At 46.9% G+C, this 16,787-nt stretch overlaps 2 protein-coding genes across 2 annotated transcripts in view; one reads left to right on the plus strand and one right to left on the minus strand.

Moving 5' to 3' along the window:
* Positions 1–11,579, minus strand: part of EHD3 (EH domain containing 3) — a 30,357-nt gene extending 18,778 nt beyond the window's left edge. The window contains exons 1-2 of the mRNA XM_053972485.1: positions 11,072–11,579; positions 4,160–4,336 (exon numbers count right to left, since the gene is read on the minus strand). Coding sequence (XP_053828460.1) covers positions 4,160–4,336; positions 11,072–11,298 — 404 coding nt within the window. The 5' untranslated portion in view covers positions 11,299–11,579. The remainder of the gene's footprint in view (positions 1–4,159; positions 4,337–11,071) is intronic.
* Positions 11,580–11,965: 386 nt separating this feature from the next.
* CAPN14 (calpain 14) overlaps positions 11,966–16,787 on the plus strand; it is a 31,908-nt gene continuing 27,086 nt past the window's right edge. Inside the window, exons 1-2 of the mRNA XM_053972487.1 lie at positions 11,966–12,044; positions 15,534–15,619. The gene's annotated coding sequence lies outside the window, so the exon portion shown is untranslated. The remainder of the gene's footprint in view (positions 12,045–15,533; positions 15,620–16,787) is intronic.

Consider the following 16,787-nt stretch of genomic DNA (forward strand, 5'->3'; position numbering starts at 1 on the left):
GACTCACCAACATTTGCTGTGAGTCTACTCCATTACTTAATAACCTTTACAGTAAATCCTCTTTTTTAATGTCTAATCTAAATTTCCTATGCTATAATGCCCCTCAGTCACAAACACAATTGATGTGGAAAATTATTTCTTTTTCCCCTCTTGTCACAATGCACACTATTGTCACCCTGCTCCCCTCAGTCTTTCCTCTATAGAAATCAATTTGGTGGCTATTTATTTCTTTTTCCTATCTCTTCCACTTCTCTCTGGCTGCCTTTCCAGCTCGTTTCTAAATCCCTGAAGACCCTTGCAGCCTTCCTTTGGGTCCTCTCAAACTGCTTCACATATTTCTTCTTCAGGCATGATGCCAAAAGCTGATGTACTCCAGCCACAGCCCTGCTAGTAGTGAGCACAGTGGATGGATTGCTCCTTATCTCTTAGACTTGACAGTCTGTTTATACATCTCAGTGACAAGTTTGCTTTTTTAACAGCAGTATGACATTGTTAGCTCACATTCACTTTGTAATTCATGCTTCCCCCTCTGCAGCCCCATTTATGTGCAACTGCTCTTTAGCTAGTTATTCCCCATCCTGTATCTATGCAAATCACTGCCTAAGAAGAGTCACTTGTGCTTTGTGGGCTGCAGCTCATCTATTTCAGTTGCTAGTAACAGCAAAGGACACTAAAAGCCTATCTGCTTCCATAGCTCCTGGTAGCATTTCATGGATAGCCTTTTTGGGATGGCATTCCAGGCAGCTCTGAGTGTGTGTGTGTACATATGCATATTAATAGGGTGGTGTGACATCCAGGCACAAAAAACATGTTACTGTGGGAGGAGGCAGAACCACAGAGGATGGGGGTGGCACAAGGACCACTCAGTGCAGTCAAGGCAGATGCAGCCCTGCAATGATCTGATGAGTGTCTGGTTCTGCAGAAGCCCCTGCACCTCTGAATTCCTCCAGACTATGCCACAACCCAATTGTTCTACTCATGTGACTCCAAGAAGATTCTGTTAAGAGTGAATGCTCATGGGGTTAATGAGTGTCTCCTCCCCTAAGCTGTCAGCTATTTCAGACCACATATTACAGCTTCCCACATCCCCAGCTTGGCAGGTGGCAACAGGGAGCATTTCTTAATGTGTAATACCTCATATCAAAGAGGGGGACTGGCTTGATTATCCTGTTGAGTGCCAGGCACAGCAGCAGAGAACAAAAGGCTCAGGAGGTCATGTTATTCCCTTGTCCTGCCAACCCAGGTTTGCTCTTCATTGTTACAGCCCTGAGTACTCCTTGTAATATTAAATGGGGCAGGGGGATTTTCCACCAGTTTCTCTAGGAAAAATACTCCACAGGAGATTTCAGATATAAGGTCAGAGGCCAGCATGAGTGAGTGCTGGCTCTGGCTCTTTTGGCAAAGTTAAGGCTGCTGGCCTCCTGTTGTCCCAGCAGAACTGCAGGACCTCAGGGAGCTCGACCTAATTCTGTTTGGGGCCATATGAAGGGAAGAATGCTGTGCCAAACTAGAGTTTCACTACCTCTACAGGCAGAGCATAGGGCTGAAGGAACATGTTATTTACCTCTCCAGCTGTTCAAAACCAGGACTGACTCCACCTTAGCTTCCCAAAACAGACTTTGGGGATGGGGGAATTCTTGCAACCTAGTAAATGTGATATGGAACTTATGGGCGAGATTCCTGAATTTGCTCCAGGCCCTTGGTGCCAAACAAGTCTTCCTGATAACAAAGTGCAACTTCTCATCTCTCTGGAATCTTCCCAGAGGTGGGGGTTGGCCAACAGAGTTGGAGAAAGGAAAACAAACCCTTCTCTCAATGCCTAGGAACAACCTGGGGCAAGAAGAGCAGACAAGAGACAGGATTCTGCAGACCTGCTATCCTCATTTCAGCCCTGGGCAGCCCTATCTCCCAGGTATGGGCAGATGCTCCATCTCCTGGGAATGAAGGGAGGGAGGATACAGGCTCCGAGCAGCATAATTTGCTTGTCTCCTAGCCAAATCCTGACTGTACCAGTCTTCCTTTGCTTCCTGGAAAGCAGCAGATCCCAGTCTCTGCTGGAGAATGAGTCCCAGCTAAGGGTGGATGCTCACTCCTGGAGCAGCAGGCTCTGCACCCCACAGGACACAGTGCTGTGGGCTGCCACCTCTCAGCCAAGACCAGCTTGGCCTGTGTGAATGCTACTGCCTCATGCTGCTCTGTTCCCTTCCACTGATGCTTACAGTCAAGTGTTACCTTTAACCATCCCTGGGCAAAGCAGACTTCCCTATGGCCACTCTTATCTCCACTTAGAAGTGTGGCCCCTGCAGATTAGCTCCCTTCTGCAAATTTCTTGCTCACAGCCTCCTAGCTGAGGTCAGGGCCTAGGCATATATGTAGCAGCAGCAAGGTACGTGCAAGGCAGAGATAGCTCTGCTTGTCCCTAGCCCAGAAGCCAGGCCCACTGGAGAATACGTCTGGGTGGCTTGATCTGGTCCAGTGGGTGCACCTGGACTTACATCTGCTAAATTTCTGGCCCTCTGAGTCAACTCTTGCGTGTGTTTAATTTCCTAATTAACTGAGCGTTGGCATCTGCATTTTCAGCATGTGATGCTCACACAGCTGAGCCAGTCCCCCTTAGCATGTCTCCTCTGTCAGTTTAGAAATCATTACTCCCTCTTTTTTCATGTCAGCAAGAGAAAGATGTCATTAGCTGCTGTGGCTACTCCCTGCATTGCTAGAAGGACTGTACTTATGCTGCTGCTGAACCACTGCTGTGTCCCTCTGCCCAGCTGCCTGCACAGGCTTGACTCTTTCCTCAGGAGAAGGAAGAGTAGAAGAGGCATAACAAGAGCACAGCATGATACAGTGAACTGGGTTAATGCATGCAGAGATCCCTTGCTGTATCAGGAGCAAATTGCATTCAGGACACATCCATCAGGCTAGTTCAGAAGTGTTTACTTTTTTGCCCCCCATGCCTGGCCTAATGTTCCTTCTCTGCAGTGAACTGTCTGCCAGCTGTGGCTGTTCTTGGCTAACAGCTGAGCTGCTCTGAATTATGTCCTCTTTATCCATGATCTCTGCACTCCAGGCAAGAGGCCTGTTATTCTTTTAGGACAAATGACCATGCTGCCCTGGCGTGTGGAGTGGGCAATCACCTGACCTAACTGTTGGTCAGGTGCAGGTGTTCTGGGCCCTACGAAACAACTGAAAAAAAACTACTCAAAGTCTCTCTGGTGAAGGACCACGTTGATGTATTTGAATGATGCTCCTGTGCAGTGATCAGATACTGCTTCCTGTCACGCTGGTACTGTGAGGTTTTCCGTACAGCAGTGACTCCAGCTAGGTCCCTCTCCTGCCAGCAAGTTTCTCCCCATGCTTCTCTGCAGGCTCTTTCCCTGCCTCGCTGCAGCCTACACCAGCACTCCTGTGGTCAGTGCTGACAGGAGATGCTGCACCCTCTGGATAGTCATTCTCTGAACTTGGGAGATCGGATAGGAGCCAGAGCCCAGCCCAGCTTTCCTGGCTGTTTGGCTGAGCAGCTGCCATGTTTCCAGTGTCTCCCACAGTGTGTTAAGGGAAGGCGTCAATGATGGGTGTAGTCAGTTTGCTGCCTTCTGCAGCACAGTTTGTGCTCATCTAGGATATGGGTGTGCGCTGCAGGCTTCCTGCGAGGCCTAGATCCAAAATCTCCCTATGGTTGGGCTGGGTCTAAGGGATGGAAAGGTTAAATTCCTCATGTCACAGAGCCGCTGACCAAACACCCTGCTACTCTTTTTTACAGGAAACACATTAGAGCAGCCATCAATTTGCACCTGATGTTGTATGTATAAGGCATGGGAATGGAGAGAGCCTGGTTTTGATTACAAATGGAAGAAGCTAGAAATACTGAAGCAGGGGACAACAAATGTAATGAAGATATTTACCTCTAGTCTCCTGTAGGATAAGCTTAGGCTGTGATGTCATTTTTGTTTTGTTTGTTCAAGTAAAATGAAGGTTTGTCACAGTTGAATTTATCAGCCCTTCAGCAACTGACTTATGTGCATCTGGTAGGACTGGACTAGTTTGCATCAGCCATGTGGACGGGAGGAAAAGAAGTGCCTTATCCCTTTGCATTACTTGCTGTGCTGCTCATTAGGTTCTAACTTTACTCTGCAGAACAAGAGAGTTCTCAGGTACTGACCTGTTCAAAAAGGCATTGCCAAAGGCGTTGAGTTTCCTGAACGGTTTTTTGGGATCCACCACCAACGCATTTCCAGGAACGATCCCTTCCACATCTCCTTGCATAACTGCTATAAAGGAGTCAGTTGTAGGCTCTGGTCCAATCCTCATCCCTGGGAAATCCTGCTCCAGCAGGTACCTGTAAGTGAAAAAACAGGGTGTGGGCATGAGACATGAGCTGCTAAGTCCTAAATGAGTTGTACTGAACATTGGAGTGCAATTATGAAGCTCAAGAGCATGGAACCTTCTGAGACTATTTTTAGCACTGTCACTCAATTGTTTGATAAATGTCTTGGTAGCTTTTCTACTTAGGATCTCAACATTGAAAGCTCATTTAAGGTGGATTAGGAAATTAAGATGATTATAGCTGCTGGGAAGAGGTTCTCATTGTGTTGCATCATTTTGTGTACTTCAATCCTCAAGACATTTGGAGCAGACGTAGCATAGCAAAGTAAAAAACAGCAGTTCACCGCAATCACAGAGTTAATCCTACTACACACTACTGTTAAACCACTACAATCCTGAAACCCTACTGGCTCTTGGTGTCAATATCAATTACTTTGCTGCTGCTCATTTCAAAAGACTCAAACAACTAATGTGCTTAGCCATCAGTCCAAATCAGTTGCTTGAATGCCAACTTCTCTTGCACTTGACTGAAGTCTCAGTCTCTGTCCTTGTGTGCTTCTGAAATGCAGCCTCAGGCCTGCACTACAAACTACTCAAGCATATTGAGCACTACACACGTGCGTGGGGGAGTATATTCCAAGCTATATATCAAGCTAGATAGCACACTAAGTACAGCATCCCTTATTATTTCCTGAAGGTAGTTTGGTAAATTTTGGGGAAAGATAGTCACCCATGGGGTTGTAGGGCTTTGAAAAGGACTCTGACAGCATATCCCAACTGACTCTGCCAAATTCAGGATGAGTCAATGGTGTGTGCATGGGACAGTTCCCTTTGGCTCATAAAGGTGCCAAATGCCATCACTGAAGCCAGGCCTGTGTTTGTGTGTGTGCATGCAGAAAACCACCTGCTGATGCTGTGCTGAAAACTAAGACCATTATGTCCATGTGGCTTGCAGAAGGAAGCTAGAACTGGTCTAGCCCTCAGTATGGGATGGTGTCAGAGGTGACAAGTAATAAGTTCTGGCTAGGAATAAAATGACTACCAGACTATGGAAATTAGTATAATAATGTGTTGCTTGTTGCCAGAGGGTAGCTGGCACTCCCTCTTCCATTGCTTTGACCTAATCCTCAGTAGATAGATTATTTCAGCATTGCTGTGATGTTAAAACTAGATTATGGGGATGTGGAAAAGGAAATAGGAGAAGGACTGGAGATTTTTTTCACTATTGAGGCTGATATGTCTAAGCACCAGAATTGGTTCACTCAGGTGACTCTCAGTGAGGGAAGTCCCTGTGTGAGGGACTATAGGACTATTGGCATGAAGGCTTGTGATAACTTTTTAGGGGTTCTTGCTTTCACTGTCATTTTAACATAGGTAATCACTATCTAGTGTTTAAGGAGCAACAAAAAATTGTGCAGGCTATTTATTGATACCATGTCAGCAAATGGGTCTTCAGTTCCCAAAAAGCAAGACCAAATCAACTGGATCAAGAGGTAAAACAACCAAAGGTATACCCAGGACAAATCACTGATACTTATCTGGCTTTGTACACACTCATACTGCAACAAGAATACCTCCACAAATTATATATCCATAATTCCCTTAGGAGATGACTATACCTCCTTTACTGGTATATTATCATGTATTTTCTTGTATCTTTTGTCCAAAGGGATTTCCAAGTCCCATGCTCACCAGAAGGCCACCAGAAGTGGCTCTTCTTAATTGCAGAACTCTGAGATGTAACAGCAGCTGTTGAGCAGCTCCTAAAAGACCTGAAATAATCCAGGAAGAGAGCAGCCCTCTGACCTCCTATACTAGGGTGGATAGATCCCATTTATCGAAACCTTATGAAGGGTTTTCTCAAACTTTCCTATAAAAGTGGATCATTGCTTGAGAAAAGCAGACTGCAGGTAGCGCTGGTGTGTGCCACCTCTCTGGCTGGTGATTACAACACCCCTTCCTGGCAGCCACAGCAGCTCCTCTCTAGCTTGAAGCACCTGAGAACAAGGAGGGGTTACTTCTCTCCCACCAAGGGCTCTGAAAACTATCACCTGAATGTTCTTGGTTCAATTCCCTGGGAAGCTCTTTACACTGCTCAACTACTTGCTAGGTTAGAAGCCACTTGGTCAGACTTTGGAAACTAAGCTTGTGCCTCCTAGATGGCAATTCACTAGTCCCTGATAGACATTGCTGTCAAGCCAGTGGCTTTATATAGATGAAAATTCACTGAATCCATAGAAATAAATCTTTGCATTCACCCCACACAAATACTAGAAAGAAATAGGCAGTGTTAACAACTGTCAAATATAACAAGTGAAGGGCTTTTGAGAAAGGCCCCTTACTCCCAGTGTCAGGTTGCAGCCTTGCTGTAACAACCACTTCTTTTCTTTTTTAGAGGCTTGAAATGCACGGGTAATATGACAACTTTTGAGCAGAAGTAAAAATTAGTTGCGGGGGGGGGTTATTTGTTAGTTATTTGTTATTTATAGACAAAGCTTCCCAGAAAAACTAACCAAAAGTCCTGCATGGAATAGCAACTCCTCCAGACAGACTGTTTGAAAGAATTTTATCACAGCTCCACTCAGCTAATGTTTCAAAGCATTTCTGTGTTTATTTCTTGTGTAAGACTTAATAAAACACAAAACGAAAAATCCCAACAAAAGCACAAAAGTAGCTACACACCAATGTTATTGCCTTATGTGCAACAAGTGGTAGGAAACCAGAGAGATGAAGATGTGTACTGCCCACTATCACAGCATCTATTTTAAGTGAGGCCTCTCTGGGAGATTTGGGTGCATTGTGCAGCAGGGTGTCAGCAGCATAAGAATCTCATTGTGCAAAGGACAAATACAAGGATTTTATTGACACTGCCTGATGGGGGGAAGGCACTTCTGCTCAGCAGTGACACAGCCTGCCCTGGCTACCAGAGGCAAGCTAGAGAACACATGCAGTTGTCACACTTGTGGGGATTTCTGGGAGAGAAGAGCAAACAACAGCTGTGGAAAACACCAACCACCAGCAAGCAATTTCCTTTCCCAGTTCTGCATGCCTTAAGCTGAGCTGCTGAACACCTTCAAAGGCCAAGGGGGGGTGACTCCCAGCCAGGTTAGGGAAGTCTGCGGAGTATCCTAGGCAGGAGAGGAATAGGTTTTATATGCCCAATCTGCTTTTTAGAGAAATGTCTGGAGTCGGTATGTGGCTGCAAGCATTATGCTGTTTGCCTATTTCAGGCCTGCTCCTGGGAAGGGCCAGGGTAGGAAAGCTGCGTTACTGCCAGCCTCACTTGGGTTCGCCTTTCCCAGGTGGATTTGGAGATGGGTAAGGAGAGGCTGGGCTCCCTGGGCAGGAGTGCCGCAGGATGTGGGGGAAGGGGCTGCCTGCCCGTGATGAGTCATGCAGGAGCCCTGCAGGATGCCGCTGAGCATGGCAGCAGAGGTGATGCTGAGCCGAACGGGAAGAAGGGCAGAGCAAGAGGAAATGGTGACAACTGCCTGATGCAGGCACAGATTAAAGGTTCAGGGCTGCAGAGGGAGGTCACACCAAAGCTCTGCGTGTAGCCTGTGACAAACTGTAGAGAGGCCAGGACGTATAAATGATCAGCTGTAGGAGGAAGGGGGGGCTGCTACACCAGAAAAGCAAGCTATGTTGACAGTTAGTAGGGCTCTAGTAGGCTTGTTTATTTTATTAGCAGGATGGCTGGACTTGAGCCAGGATTATTTTTAGAAATTACCAAGGAACCTAAGTTAATTAGGAGAGTAATGTTCTGTCCTGTACTCCCACCCTCTTACAGGAAACATAAAAAGCAATAATGTTATAAAGGCAGGCTCCAGTGAGATCCTGCAGTGGCTGTCACATATTCCCAGGTAGAGGTGTTGCCTTGCCCTAACCAGCACTGACTTTCAGCCCCCAATTCTGTGGAAAAGCATCAGCCAAATGTATGCTGAGGAAAGAAATGGGAGTGAGCACAAAGATATGATACAGCAGGAAGCAGGAATGGAAAAGCTGCATTAGCAATGCTACACCTTTCACATAGCACAGAAAGGCTCAGTTCTGTGTCCCTGCAGGGAGAAGAGGGAACAGCCTGGTTCCACTGAAAACAAGCTACGCTCTGGTCTCGCTTCACTGGCTTGGACCCACACAACTCACCTCCCTCTTCCCTGGCTCAGCCTCTAAGACTGTTTCTCACTGCTGACCTTGACTGCTTTTTTTCTGCCATCAGCTCCTGACGAGAGAGCAGCCTAACTGCAAGATGCTGCAGCTTAGGTGCTTCAGAGCCTTGCACTTCTTGTTTCACCTCAGATCCCCCAAAACAAGGAAAGAGGTTTGGAAGACAGACACTCCTTAGGTAGGTGACTAAGGGTCATATTTTTTTTTTTCTTCCGGTAAGGTGTCCTGGGATCCAGGTAAACCAGGACTGAGTTCATTCCATATGACTGCTTAGTGGCATTAAGTCATCTCCCTAAATTGTATGGCAGTACAAGCAGGATGCAATTTAAGAGTGGAATTGATACATAAGGATAACCCTAATTATCCCCCATCCTGACAAGATTGTGGACAGAATGTCCAGAGGCTGTTTCTTGCTTCACCCTACTGCTAAGACATAATGGTTGTCAACCCTCCCACTTCTTCCCCCCACCCCCTCTAACTCCTCCCTGCTCTCAGCTTTAGCTCCCACTTGCCTTCCCACAATAACTAATGGATGCTAATCTGGTGCTTATCCCAGCTCTTTAATGAGCAGTGCCTGCAAGCTCAGGATGGAAGCCTGTCACGAGCAACACGAGGTTTTCTGGCTTTTGTCTGGGAACACACTGGAGTAACAGACTCTCACACTTCTTCTACTGTTAAGAGACCCTGGGGCTCTACTGAAGTTCTCAACTCTCACCTTCTTAGACACTATTTTAAACAGAAGACTTTTCCTTTCTGGAAGGCTCATTTGGCGCCCCAGTGAAACAGAAGCTGATGAAGCTCCTGGTCACTTTTGCTTGACCATCATCTCTGTAGGCTCATCCCAGCCATGTGCCCAGAGAAAACTGGGAGAAGAGGACACGAGGACGAGTGAAAAGCAGCTGTCAGAGGCTCAGATCCACTTGCTGGTAGCAAAAAGGTTGTTGCTGCCATCCCACATGAGCAAAGACTCAATCTTCTTTTGCCTGGAACATGCTCTAGGCACCCAAACTTCCTGCAAAAGGAGCTGTGACTTACAGAAGGAGGACTTCCCTGAACAGAGAGGAGCAAAGGCAGGAAGTCTCTGCTAACAGCATGCAGGTGAGACTGCAGGGAAACACTGACGCTGACAATCCAGAGGAAAGAATTAGGAGGAGATGCTTTAGTTAGACAGCCTTATCAGGAATTCAGCAATTCCTTGTGTTCAGGCTCTGAGTGTCTGTAACCCAGAGGACAGAAAAAGCTTTCCAAACAGGTTTGGTACTAAGTCACAGAACAAAGATCTGAGGTGGAATCAGGCATTTCTGCTATCCTCTCTATTCTTCAGAGGAGTAACTCCCTTTGCAAACATGTGCAAAATGCTTTTTTGGGTCTTTTGCACCCCTTCACCATCCACCTGACCTGCCTTTTAACTCTCAAACTTTGTTTGCCAGGTACATGCCAAGGTAGCAGAAATGCATTCTGTTCTTGGCTCCTGACCAGGAAATTTAGCAGCAGGAATATTACAGCACATAAAAAAAAAAAAAAAAAAAAGCCCCTGTATTTCTCAAGGTCATTCCTTTAAGAGGTACAGTCAATTTGATCCACCTCTCTCTACTCTCTGCAGTTCCCTCCTTCACCAAGAAATACTGGTAGAACAAAGGGCTGGCTGCCTGTGGCTCGCGTCCAGATTTACACTGGGGTAATTCCACAGATTTCAACACAGCCACACCAGAAACAGGCTGGAATTTAACGCTTAGCTTATGAATCACATAGGAAACACGGACAGCGCAGCTTCAGCTATGATCCCAAGGGAAAGGCTGCTGCAAGTTGAACTAGCAGCATGGCTGAACAGAGATCCCTGCAACGAAGTCCAGCGGAAAAGTTTAACCCTCTCTGCGACAGTTTCACATCATCGAAATGAAAGAGCTGCTGGCAGCTGCTCTTTCTTTACACTTCGAAAGGAACTTGCTGCTCCCAGCACCTCGCCTGAGCAGGACACAGTTAAAACAGGGCTCTCCTTCTGGAGCCCTGAAGAGGGGCAGGTCTCCCTGCACACATGCTTCTCTAAGTGGGTTCTGAGTGTTGTCTCTGGGACAATGCAGAAAGAGACAGACACACACAAGCGTGTAAAAGTGACGACTGCAAACCGAAGCACCCTCTTTAAAGCTGCCTCACCACTCAAAAGCTACAGCAAATTGAAAAGAATCGCCATTACAAGGGTCAACCCGGGCAGTGCAGGCACGGAATGACCCGCGCGAGGCTTCCCAAAGCCTTTGTACTTTGAACGGCCGGGAGGGCCCCAGTGACTCACATCTCCACACTCCTGCCCTGCCTGCACTCCTCAGCCCTGCCCTGGGCTACTTTTTGCCACGTCGGTGTTTCATGGGACATCTTACACCACCCTGTGTTTGCGAAGGGATGCACTGCGTTTGAGTGGAGGTGACTTTTCAATGAAAAGCTGTTGAGAGGATGCGAAGGGGGTAACAGAAAGGGCATCAAACGATAGCACAGGTAGCAGAGACACGTTCTGCCCCACCTCAGTGCCCGGTCGTCGAGGGTGCAGGCATGTCTGGGAGGGGGGCAGCAGGCAGCGGGATTTTACCTGATGAAGGTGGTCTTCCCAGTGGAGTACTGCCCCACGAGGAGCACCATGGGCTTGTTGTCGAAGTCGGCATCCTCCAGGGCGGGCGAGTGGAACTCGTGGAACTTGTAATGTTCTTCCAGCGGCAGCAGCTTGGTCTTGTAAAGCTTCTTCAGGCCGTCGCTGACCGTTTGGAACACCTCCGGGTCCTTCCGCCGACGGTCGTCGGTGCCCAACCAGCTGAACATCTTGTGGCCTCCTGACGCCAGCTCCGCGACGACCACCAGGGCTGGGCTGGCTGCGAGCGCGGGCTAGCCGCGCATTCCCCTCCGGCCGGGCGGGCCTCGCTCCGCTCCGGCGCCCACCCGCAAGGGGCGTCCGCCCTCACGCCACTTGCGCCGGCGATTTCAGCCCGAAAGCGGTCCCCGTGGGAGGCTGAAGGAGCGGCTCGTCCGCGCAGCCCCGGCCCAGCGGCACCGGCGGGCGCCGCCTCCCTTCACGCCGCCGGCTCCCGGCGTGGGCATGGCGCGGAGGCCCGGCCCTCCAGGAAAGGGGCGGGCGCCGGAAGCTGGCCGTTCCTGGCAGGGGCCGCCCGTTCTCCCCGGCGGGTGAAGCCGCGCCGGGCGCCGCCATGTTGGACAGTGGGGAGTGGCCGGGTCCCGCCGCGCCCCCTGGGGGCCGTTGAAGGGAGTTTCAGCCCGGCCGCCATTTTATTTCCTTTTTCGCCTCGAAACAGACCTTAAATAGACCTTATTTCCTTTTCTCTTCGAAATAGACCTTAAATGAACGGTTCACTGAAATGAACCGTGCGAATGCAAATCTGAGAGGGAGCCGGCTGCTCCTGAGCATTGCCAGCCTCATCTGGGTCTCCAACCTATCACAGAATGGGTCCGGTTGGAAGAGACCACAGTGGTGGTCCAACTTCCCTGCTCAAGCAGGGTCATCCCAGAGCGCATGGCACAAGATTGCGATCAGATGGTTATGGAATACTCCGGTGAGGGACACTCTGCAGCCCTTCTGGGTAGTATGTTTCATGTGTGGTCATCAGCACAATAAAGGAAGTTCTTCCTCATACTCAGGTAGAATTTCCTGTGCATCAGTTTCTGCCCATTGCCTCTTGTCCTATTGCTTGGTACCGCTAAGAAGAGCCTGACTCCATCCCCTTGTCAGCCCTACTTTAAATATTTACACACCTTGATGAGGTGTGCTTAGTTGTCTCTTGGACTATTCTTTCCCCAGCCCAGTGATTGGGCTGCACTGCTGCCCCTCACTTCATGGGGCTCACAGCTCTGGTTGTGCCTGGAGGAATTCTTCATCTAAGCAGATGAGATGGGCAAATCATCTACTGTCCCAAATTCTTTATTCCTGTAGCAATGAGGGATGACAGGACCGCTGCATAGGTTTTCCAGGAGTAGCCTGAGGATCTGCATGTCCTTAGGGCTGGCCATCAGCTCTGCTGCCAGGCTCTCCTCATCTCCACTGTACAGCTGGGATAAAGCAGGATTTTTTTTTTTTTCCTAAAATATCTCCTAAAGGCATTTTCACTTCAGTCTATCCCATGGGTCCGAAAAATGTGGCAAGAGGCAGTTTTGGAAGCAGTCCTGCCGTGTGGCAGTTCCTGCCCTTTCCCAGCCATTTACAGCTGGGAGGAGTCCACACCTTGCATAAGCAGAGTAAGCAGAGGCAACTCTGCATTAAAACTGTTTCCCCCCCCCCACATCCCCCACAGGAGGGGGGACATATGGAGGCTGTGTGGTCCTGTGTGCCTGAACAATGATCCAGGTCCATTTCTATGCTTTCTACTGCAGGAGAAGACACTTTGCTTGTTCCCATTGCGTGATCCTAGGCACTCATACGCTCTCTGGCATGACCTGACCCAGGCGGTGCAAGCAATGACTCCAGGGACCAGTTTTCTTTTTCTGGAAGAACATAGCAGGCTGACTGTATTTTCTGAAGATCAGACTTTTCTGCTTTCCTGCCAATGCCTAGAGCTGAAAGTGGAACTGATGTTTTGAAACCTCCTTAAGACCAATTTCCCTCATTTCTTTAGTTTTATAAATAGAGCCTTTTGGCTTTAAGAATTTGATGACTCCTTTCCAGTGAAAACTCCTGAAAATGAAAGGCCCCATAGAATCCAACATGTTTTGGCAAGACTTACTCATTTTGTAGGAAAAAAACTCGCTTTCATCTTCTAGATAGTTCTGCCATTTAAGGGCTGTGCTCCTCTGATGGTGCTCTGGCATTTCTACAGCTATATATGGAGTCTCTTTGGTGCTTGCTTGTATTATCCTCAGAGCTGAGTAAAGGCCAGGCCAGGAAGCCTTTGATTGTAAATCTCCCCAGGCCACCTTGGTGCCCTTCCTGAATGCAGCAAATGGGGAGCAAAGCAAGTTTTCTTTTGTGCTGACTGTCACAGGTATGGCAGAAGCCCAATTGTTCCCCATTTACAAGGTGAGGATATTAATCATTAAACTTCACAAGTCATAAATATGTATATCGGATAGCTAAATGGCCAAAAAAAAAGAGAAAAATTCTTTACCTTGGCTGAAGAGAGTCCCTTTCCTGTGGATTCACTATCTCTGGGGCAGATCACAATGAAACTTGACAGTCTTTATAGACTTGCTGTAGGTATCTCACAAACATTACACATTTTTGTTTATTTTTCAGTCTGTTTTCTTAGCCATTTGAGACTGACTTCCTCAACAACTATCTTTACCTTGAGGTGTAGAGCTTGCCAAAAACAAAGGGAAGTAAAATTAGGAAAGGAAATTTACAGTGTAATTAGGTTTTTCTTTCTGCCAGAATCAAATTGAAAGTTTTAATCTCTTTCTATTTTTTATTCATTTTAATTTCTTAAACAGAGGTGTTTTAATGGATGGTTTTCTATTGGATAGATTGGTCTTATGGTGCAATCTTTAGTAAGTGGAGGGTTTTTTTAGTAATTTACATTTTTAAACTATAGAAGCTCTCTCTTGACTGCCCTCCACAGAAGCCACTCTACTGCAGTGTTCAGAACATATCTCTGTCTGATATTGGTGGGGATCTGCTACAGTTCTCTACTACAGAATTTGTCTTTATCGTTAAGATATGATGGATTTAACTTTTAGTTCTGTAATTTCTCAGTTGTGTCCCTGCTTTTGGTAACAGGGCTTGCAGTCAGTTAGCTGGATGCTTACCTTGACCAGGAGAGAGGGGCTTGCTGGAAAAACTTCACTTCCTCTTTGATGAAAGTCAGTGAGGCTGAACTAAGTCATGTAGTATTTGCATACAAAATGAAACCTGGGATTTTGGGGGCAAGACACAATGTTGTAAAACTGAAACTTGTGAAATGGTGACAAATGTGTTTGCTTATCTGCAGCCTTAGGTTGGACAGGTTTGCTTCCTACAAAAGATCATCTGAGGATGGGGATATTGAAGTCACAGAATCTGAAAAGATGTGGTGACTCAGACGGTTTCAAGAAGCTTGTGGGAGCAGTGTAGTTCAGTAAAATTAACTTCCTGCCAGTGCAGTTACTGCCACTGTTTGCCCATTACCAAGTGTGAAACCTGAGGAGACGGTGTCAAAAGTTCAGGTGCTGATGGGTTCAACAGGGAATAACCAGGGTTGTGGGAAAGGAAAGAAGGGAGAGGAAGGAGCAGCAGCCCCCTAGAATGAAACCAAACATACTAATTTGATAACTAAGGGAAGGAGAGTTTCCTCTGGTTTAGCTGGATCAAAATTCTCAACTGCCTGCTGGTGCCATATGGCCTGTGTGGAGACATAAAATTGTCTCCAGCATAGTCTGTTCCTTTCTTTGCTCATTGCTTTGCCTTTGCAACTCAGAATGCTCCTGCCTTCCTCTCCTGCCCTCACTGCTCCTTCATATTCCTCTGAAATATTTCCCATTACCTTTCTCCTACCATTTTTTGGGTGTCTTGCTACACACACACATGCACATATACATAGTGTTTTTCCCTACCCTCCCTATACTGCTCTTAGCCCCTCATTGCCTGAGGTGGAACGAGGTGCTGGTACCCAGAAGTGCCCCCAAAAATGGGGAATGTGGGGCTGGATAATGTACATCCAGTAAGTGGGAAGCATTCTTGCTTCCAGAGAGCTTCCTCCTTAGATCTGTTTGACAAAGAAAGCTGCTTGTATTGCACTCAGGGGACCTGACTGATGGGATGTCTGTAATAGTGCTGGAAAGAAAAATCCTCTGAGCCTTTCACCATCCTTGCAATGCAGAAGCTTGGTCTATAACACTTGAATGATTTTGTCCATCTCTGCCGTAGGACATACACCTCCATCAAACTTACATAAATGTTCTTTGTAGAAATTGATACGATTAAATGATTGACAAAGTGTCATGTCCCGGTCTGTTCTGAGAAAATATGGGGGCTTTGAGATTATTTCCTCTCTGAACTTTTTCTTACCGAAAAGCAGAAATCCTGTTAAAATGTATTAAGACACAGTTGAACATATCTTCCTGTTTTACCTTGCCAGTGATTTATGGAGAGACGTGGATTTTTGTGCTTTGAATAATCGAGTGACAAACTAAACAAGGAAACTGCTGTCCACTGAAGCAATGGGTGAGTCAAAAGGTAGCCTGCATGATGGGCTCACCTGTTGTTTCATGTCTTACATGGAATATTTTGCATTGAGATCTCCAGAATTTTCTGTCATTGCTCAATATGTTTTTTTTCCCCACCTCCTGCTTCTACCACAGTGTTTGATAGGTTAGGACAGGCTCTTGGGGTTACGTATGCAAAGCATATATATACATACACATAAATACACACATAGGGAAAGATGACAAATATACTATTTATGAGCAGCAGGCATCATTGCCAGTTATCCTTTGCTGTGAGAACACACCTGGAGAAGGTAGGACATCAAATGCCAAGTGCTATGTAGAGGGATTTGGTGGTGGCATTTAGCAGTTATCTCTGGCTAGCACAGAATTAGGATTTTCCAGGGATTTGAAGGGAGTGTAACTCTGTCACCCTGTTAAGATGAAGCTGTCCTCTGGGATCAGATGGGGGTATTAGTTACACAACGCAGAAGCTGCTGCTGTGCTGTTCTTTGGAGGTGTTGAAGGGAAAGGCAAAAAGTTTGTATCAGCAAACGTGGGAAGGATGGGTGTGATGTAAAGCAGCTAGATGAGCCACATCAGCTGCCCTGCATGTCACAGCTCCAACGCTTCTGCCTGCCAAGTGGTTGGCAACACAGGCTGGTGTTTTAGCTACCCCAGATTTTATGCACCCTTGTTCTCTCACTTTTGCTGTTTGGAGTTGGTTTGGCTGATACTCTATCTCTTAAGTATTCTGCAGAGATGAGAAATTTCATCTGTCATTAGAGGGAGTTCTGGGTAGTCAGAATATCTAATGATTGGGATGCTTACAAATAGGATGTTGCAAACTTAAGTGCTAAAGCACAGATCTTGAGTAAATGGGATTTTCATATTTCCACTGATTTTGACGTAGCTAGGACAATTTCCATAGCAAAGGACAGGTATTTTAAAATCTTGTCCAGAGTCTTTAAAAGTGAATCTTTGGTCAGAGAGGTTCTGAAAGCCATCCAGGCATTTTTGATACAGACTTTTTGTTAAGATCAATGGCAGCAGGTTTGCTGCTTGCCCTTGAAAATCTCAGCACCAGAAGGTGCTCATCAAGTTTTGGGCCAATAATCTAAGCACAGGAAATGCAGGGGAAGGTCATCCACCTGCCTCTATATTCATTCATTTAGTGAGAAAACATA

This window comes from Vidua macroura, chromosome 3 (genome assembly GCF_024509145.1).
Source record: "Vidua macroura isolate BioBank_ID:100142 chromosome 3, ASM2450914v1, whole genome shotgun sequence".
Taxonomy (NCBI): Eukaryota; Metazoa; Chordata; class Aves; order Passeriformes; family Viduidae; genus Vidua; species Vidua macroura.